The 7,877-nt window shown below is 31.4% G+C and overlaps 1 protein-coding gene across 3 annotated transcripts; it reads left to right on the forward strand.

The window, feature by feature from the left end:
- Positions 1-288: 288 nt before the first annotated feature.
- LOC130443857 (N-alpha-acetyltransferase 10) lies at positions 289-3,518 on the forward strand. 3 transcript variants are annotated; one of them, XM_056778729.1, is made up of 3 exons: positions 289-431; positions 712-985; positions 3,104-3,518. In XM_056778729.1, the coding sequence occupies exons 2-3, from the start codon at positions 838-840 to the stop codon at positions 3,460-3,462; spliced, it is 507 nt and encodes a 168-aa protein (XP_056634707.1). In that variant the 5' UTR covers positions 289-431; positions 712-837; the 3' UTR covers positions 3,463-3,518. The 3 variants fall into 3 exon arrangements, with proteins under 3 accessions (XP_056634707.1, XP_056634708.1, XP_056634709.1); XM_056778730.1 differs by having other exon boundaries at positions 299-654; XM_056778731.1 differs by having other exon boundaries at positions 302-348.
- The last annotated feature ends 4,359 nt before the right edge of the window (positions 3,519-7,877 follow it).

Here is a 7,877-nt window from a genome sequence, read left to right on the forward strand (position 1 = left end):
AATGTAATGAAAAATCTAAATATATGCAATATAAAATACGCACGATATTGTGCAGGCAACACGTAATACATCCACGTGGAAATTAATCGAGAAGTCGAACTATCGATTATGGAATTAAATGTACTTTTATTTCATATCCAAAACATTTTTTTCTTTGTATATAGTATAGATAGTAGAATCCATGCACATTTTAGTTATAAGGAATATAGCTACTGAATTAATTGTGTTTAAATTGTTTTTTATAATCGATTTTTACGTACAAATACATAATCGAGTCATGATGTCGTTTCTTTTTACTGTCATATGTCATTAGTTTGTCGTCGTTTTTTATCTATTTCCTGAAATTAAGTGGGTGAAAGAAAATATTTTATTGCATAACTCTCAAAAAAGACGTTCGAATGAGCCAAATTTAAATGTCTATTAACTGTTAGGTACATAATTTGATTCAAAAAAATTTCATAGTGCTAGTGGCCTTTGACCTAAATATTAACTATAGGCACAAAATGGCGCAAAGTTAGATTGATAAACATCACTGCCTTTTTCTAGTATATATTTTTTAGATTTTTAAGCGTTAAAACATAATGAAAGATTACTTTTTGGCAGCTTTCTCAGTTCTTGCAAGTTTTATTCTTGTTATACTCTTTATTTTATGCGGTAAAAGCTACTGACGTGTTTTCTTTGTAGTAAGTATTTTACTTTGTCTTGTTTTAGGATGGTTCACAGTTTGGAAGCTTATTCTAAGTAGATTCCGTTTCGTAAGGGAACTGATAAAGGGAGCCGAATTGCAATTTTCCAGAAATAAATTGAGACCGAGAAGAGACTGAATCTGTAAAAAAAATGAATATTCGTTGTGCAAAGCCCGAAGATTTAATGAACATGCAACACTGCAACTTGTTGTGCTTGCCCGAAAACTATCAAATGAAATATTATTTCTACCATGGCCTCAGCTGGCCACAACTTAGCTACGTAGCAGAGGATGAAAAAGGTACTTTCATTCTTTATTATTTTTTTTATAAATTTAATAATGTTTGAAGCTTTTTATTATATCAGAGATTTAAATTATGAATTATGTTAATTTCTGTAGTGTTTATAATAAATTAAGCTTTAGATACATATATTTTGGACCCTGAATTACAGTGAAATCTAAGTAATAACTTTGTTCTGTCAGAATATATTTAAGTCTATTTGGAATTGAAAAGACAAATTAAAGACTGAGTTGAAAAGGAGGCCAAAGAATTACTTATACAATAAAATTTGTAGTCCTGTGGAAAATAACAAAAATATTTACTAATTTTCACATCAAACCCTAACTATTGAAGTTTTTATTGAGCTTTTTGGTCAGTAGTGACGTTAGGCTAGGGGACTGTCTAGGGTACTAGGTATAAAGAGGCGCTATTGGCGAGATTTTTGAGAGGGGCTTATTTACCCTAAAATTCCCAAAACATTCGTTATATTGGCATTTGGTTAATTTCAAGGAGCATATCCTATTATAGAGGAACATTCATTTTTAATATAAACTTCCAAAACAAAGAGCTGAACAGGAAGGACTACAGATTAATTCAAGACTGTATCATATTGATGAAATTTTGTTTCCTTTGTTATACCAAAAATGTTCTTGGAAATTATGAAAGAATAACTTGCAAATTAAAAGTCTTAATCTCAATTTTAAGAGGTACTAAAGTGCAAATTTCCATTCTCTGTAACTCACATTGGGAAAGAGATTTTGGAATGGTCAAGATTTATTTCATCATTTTTGGGACAATCTTTGCAATGACTGAATTGTCAGTAATCTTGGACTAAAAACACTTTTTTACACTCGCATCTTTTAGTTAAAGTCCTTGGGTTAGTAACCCTGCGACATGGTGACACTCGTCTCAGATTTTCCAGGCACTCTTTATACTAATTTCTAACTTGGAAGTATATGTATAAAAAATAATGATAAAAATCCCAATTTCTAATCATTAAAAGTACATACGTAACAAAGCAAAGGATAATCGCCCACATAGTACTGTATTATTATGTGGTAAACGCCCAGAATCAAAGCCAAATCACCTAAGAATTCTAGAACTGTTGAAGCAAGAAAACAGTGACCAACCAATAGACCAAATGCTTGGCATGATGGACAAAGATGTCCCATTCAAATTCATTATTTATGACCACAATCATAGGTCAATAAAAGACTCTCTCTGGTACACAGACTATTCGAAGCTAGTGAGTGGATAAAGAATCATGTAGAGTCTCACTGGAGAAACACTTCCTAATAATATCAGCTAAGAAGTCTGAAGAACTTCAACATCAAATTAGTGGTTGGTTTTCTAACAGATCACTGCCCCGTCAAACATCACCTTAAGACGATAGGCGTGGCAGAGGACGACAATTACAGATGTCTAAGGGACACTTGGAATCACTTATCTAAGACGTTGATTCCCATTAGGAGAGGCCAGCATATAACTTTGCTTAATAATAAATCTTAATGAATACAATAATAACTAGAACTTAGGTAGGAAAATTTGTGGTCCTTCATAGTCACCTTAATGTAAGACATAAATTAGGTTATCAGAGACGACACGTTAATGGAGGGTAAAATATGATTAACAGATCCTTATGGTTCCCATTAGGAGAGGTCATTGTCCAAGCTGTCTTAAGTACTAAATCTTATCATATACAATAAAAACTATAAATTCTGGTAGACAAGGGACATTAATATAAGACAAAAATTAGATACTCAGAGACCATACGTTAATGGAGTGTAAAATAAGGGACACTTTGTTTCACTTATCTATATAATTAACAGATCCTAATGGTTCCAATCAGAAGTGGTGAAATAATTCACACAAGAATTTTATATCCCGCCTGGGTTACATTCGTGCAAAATGCCCAATTTTAAATAGGAATTTATTATGTCAGAACAGTTGTTTTTATAAAATAATTTTTTGTAGCATTCCTTTTTTCTTCAATAAAATTGTTGCTTTGGATAAGCAATAGTTTCTTTTTGCATTTAATACTAATTTTTTTCTAGCTTTCAAACTGCCTATTAATGAATATTTTATTTCCGTTTTTTTTTCAATATAAGAGTGGTTTTAAAGTGGCTACGTCATTTCAGGGAACATTGTTGGTTATGTCCTGGCAAAAATGGAAGAAGACCAAGAAGATCTGAAGCACGGACACATAACGTCTCTTGCTGTGAAACGATCCCATAGGAGATTGGGGTTAGCACAAAAGTTGATGGATCAAGCATCTGAGGCGATGGTAGAATGTTTCGATGCGAAATACGTTTCTTTGCATGTTCGTAAAAGTAATAGGGCCGCTTTGAATTTATACAAAAACTCTCTAAAATTCGAAACAGTAGAAATCGAACCGAAATATTACGCAGACGGAGAAGATGCGTATTCGATGAGGAGAGACTTATCTGAATTTGCTAAAAAAGTTAAACCTAAGTCTGAAAATAAAAACGAAGAGTAGCTTAATTATTTCTAACTTTTTATATTTAAACTAAATAATAACAATAATACGAAAATTATTTGCGTTTTATTTAAATAGGATATGTTTGAATGGAGCTATTATTTCTTATTTAAGAGTTACCGTAAATATATTAATTATAATTGTATTTTTTTCTGTTAGAAGAAGATCTGTTAAGGAATCGACTCCACAACTGTCAAGATCTTATTAAAACAAGAAGGAGAATCCTGGAATTTGACCTAGTGGAATAACTACTACTATGTCTTCAATTGTATGATATCCAATAACGTTTTAATACTTTTTATAATGTTTTTGGTACATTCACATTACCTGCAATCATACATTTAAATTTTTATTTAAACTAATATTATTGATCCTTAAATTTAATGAGTTTTGTGTTTACTAGTGTTCTAAGGTTGTGACAGACAATCTCTTCTAAGGGAAAAAAGTTACTTTTACAAGTGAAGTTAAAACCTCAAATGTCACTTTAAACCACAGATACCGTTTTTTTCACGTGTTATAGATGGCGCTTACCGAAAAACTTCGGTTTAAACGATAACATAAAACGGAAGATTTGAACATAATTTTACAAATTGTTCATATTTGTCTAGTTTTCTTTTTCTAAAGAATTATGGTGTTTATTCAGCATTCAATCACTTTTATATTTATATGAAAAGATACATTATAATTAAAAATTCAACTTAACGTTTGATCACAAAACAAAGTTGATGTAACAAATTTATAGTCTGGTTCTATCTCAATTTTTGTACACTTTTTTCACGTTTCAGCTTCGCGAAACAACAAATCAACTCTTTTTCGTCAAAATTCACTCTAGCCAGTAGCATTTTGTCAAACTGACCTGTCGCTCTTCTACACAATCGGCGCTGATGACATCACACAATAAGTCGTATAACTGACACACAGATGGCGCTGCCATTGACCAAGCTATGTGACGTTTATGAAGTACCAACTTTCAAAAGACTATGTGTCAAATTTCATGATATTTCGATTAGTTAGAAAAAAGTTACAGCCATTTAAGTGAAGCTACTTTCGTTATTTTCAAAATAATTTCGTGCGTTAATTTATCAATGCTTCTTGATGAAAAAAAAACTGTACAAGATCAGCAATGGCTTCAAAAGTGTTATACGGACTATGCTATATCGAAAAGAACCATTTGTTATTGGTTTGTTGAATTTAAACGTGTTCGTACAGATGATGGTTAACGTTCTGGACGTCGAATTGAGGTGGTTACTCCAGAAAACATCTAAAAAGTCCACAAATTGGTTATATCTAATCGTAAATTGGAATTGCGTGAGATATCTAAAGCCGTAAAGATATCAGAAGGCAGTATGTTTACAATTATGCAAGAATATTTGACCATGAGAAAACTTTTTTGAAAGTGGATGCCGCGTTTAGTTACAATCGATCAAAAACAACAACGTTTTGGTGATTCAAAGCAGTGTTTGGCCATGTTTACACGTAATGAATGAATTTTTGCATCGATATGTGACAATAGATGAAACATGGATCCATCACTTCACCCCGGAATCAAAACGATCATCATCTGAGTGGACTGTAGCCTGTGAAATACGTCTGAAGCGTCGAAAGGCACAACAGTCAGCTAGGAAGGTTATTGCTTCAGTACTTTGGAATGCGCATGAAATATAGTTCATCGACTATCACCCAGAGGGAGAGAGAATCAATAGTGAATACTAGATAGATTTGTTGGATAGTTTAAATGCAAAAATCAAGGACTCATATGTCGAAGAAACTACTGTTTCTCTAAGACATTGCACCGATTCGCAATTGGATGGTAACTATGGTTAAATTAAACGAACTACACTTCGAATTGCTACATCATCCACCATCCATCTAGCCCTCAACGACTAATAGCTAATCGCTAATCACAAAGAAATACCAATCAAATTTCAACAAGCAATTATTCCGTTTATACTGAGTCTGCATAAATCGTAAATATAAGGTTTTTTAAAATTTTTTTGTAAACTCTAATTTTCCTTCCAAAGGTTTTTCGATTAAATCCATATTTTTCCAGTTAAACGCGAAAACGTGTTTTATTCCTAGAAACCAACAATTTAAGTCGAAAAGTATTCAGAAAAAAAAACAAAATTGGTTTAGAATTGATCAATTTATTGATTGCTCACCCAGAGAAAGGGTGAGATCCATCCCTAGGGAAGTTTATTATAAATATTTGTTTTTATGTGTCTTCTATCAAAACTTAAGTAGCAACCCCCGTATAAGAACGGAGACTAACTTGAATCAAGTTACCAGCAGAATCATATTTAATAAAAGAAGTGTGAGTTCAAAAAATAAAACACTAGATAAATTAGTATCAATAATTTTATTCGAATTTGAAAATACATTTTGGGTTTTTCATACTTTTGTTATTGAATAAAAATCAAAACTATTCTGCAGACGTAAATGTACAATTATTTGCGCCACTTAAAAATATTTACATTTTTGTTACGACTATTCAAATAAAATTATAATACCTTTCTAATCCAATAATTGAATTTTTCACTTTTTAATATGTTCAAAAACATGGAAAGATGTTTACTAATTCTTAGTTTACAGAATATGTTGTAAAACACTCAATTTTCTATTAGATTTAAAATTCTACTTCAAATATTGAACTTTTCTTTGTGTAATTCCAATATACAATTTTCAAGCCAGCACTATGAATTTTACACTGAGAAAACTAATTATTTTAAAACAATTAATATACTTTGATGACTGGAAAGGATGAGAAACAAATATGTGAAATAAATTCAAAACTCACAACTATTTGGATTTAAATTTTTGTCCATTGTGATTTCCGCCACTTTTCAAAACGAAGATGAATTTTTAATCTAAATTTTTTGGATGAAAAAATGAAATTTTTCAATAGAAACCGAGTTTAGGTTCATTTGAAAAATTGATTGACGATCTATAATTCTTAATTTCCAATTGATAGATAAACATTTGAGCTCATAGTGAATGAATGAATGAATCTGTCCTGAGAATGCGTAGAACTTGATTTTTACTTAATTAATTACATAGTGAGATGTCTATTGGATTTGTTTGGGGCGCGAATTCTCCATATTGGGCTGAAAATTCAACACAGATTCGATTTCCGATTATGACGTTTTAGTTTAGCACCTTTTATTTCATTTTTGAGACACACTACTATTTTTTGAACAGGTTTATACACTGAGAAATTTTGTTAGGGATGTGGTCAACCTTAAATTTGGAAATTGAAACTTTTTCTTATAATAATATTGAATGAATGAGTAAAACTTTTCACTTAACACGTTAACCATCTAAATAAATGAAATGAAACATGTGGCGCTTCACCCGGCAATTTAAGAAATTACGTTTATGTGTTTTACTATGAAATTTGACACAATATATTAGCAATAGTTTATATTTATATTCGTTTCACAGTGGCGTCTGGATTTTTATTGCCAGAAATTTGAAAAATATTTCGTTTTATGTCTATTAGGCTCTCTAAATCGTGTGATTCAATATGGCGTTTGTGGGCAAACAGTTTTCCGAGTTATAAAACACTTCTCGAGATGCAAAGTGATTAATTAAAAGACAGAAATGCAATAAATAGCGTAGTGGCGTGAACTAGATGTTTAAAAAAATGCTGGGTTACCATTTATTCACATTTTTCATATTGATTTATTTTACATTTGAGAGTATTAAAGCTTATGCACGTGTGAAAATACGAGTTTGGTTAAGAGTAATGAAAAATCTGACCCAGATTATTGTGACTAACATTTTGTTAGTTGATCTAATACGTGATAATGAAAATCTTGTTTGCCCACAAACGCCATATTGGAGAAATTAAAACCTTCTAATTTGACTAAAATCTAATTTTCTTCATTATTAAATTCATAATGCGATCTTCTTACATACATGAATGGAACATAATAAAAGAAAATATTCATAATGGGAAATAATTTTTATTAAAAAATATTTCCACACGTCTGTGTATGTTTCAAATCTTATAAATATAGATGAGATTGTTGAATTATATCAAAATCTTGACGTGTGAAGAATTTTTTCAATACTTCACTTTAGTGCGACGTAGAAAGTCAGTTCCCGAGTTCCAAAAAATCAACTTTAATAATTTTGGCGCCAAAAAATGATCGCCATCAATTTACAACATCTGGGGATTTTGTTGGATACAACTTCCAATGTAAAATGATGACGTTAGAAGTCTGTTAGATTATTTGAGAAGTATGAAATAACCTTAAAGTGTTTGAAATGGCTATGGAGCGGCGCTGTTATTTAGAGATGGGTGTGGGTAGGGCACGATTACTTATGAGACTCCACATCGTCCAGACCTGTATGTAAAACCGTGCAGACGCTACATATTGTCTTAGTTTCTAATTGTTGACGACGAATGTAGTGCG

The sequence above is a fragment of the Diorhabda sublineata genome, chromosome 5 (assembly GCF_026230105.1).
Source record: "Diorhabda sublineata isolate icDioSubl1.1 chromosome 5, icDioSubl1.1, whole genome shotgun sequence".
NCBI lineage: Eukaryota > Metazoa > Arthropoda > Insecta > Coleoptera > Chrysomelidae > Diorhabda > Diorhabda sublineata.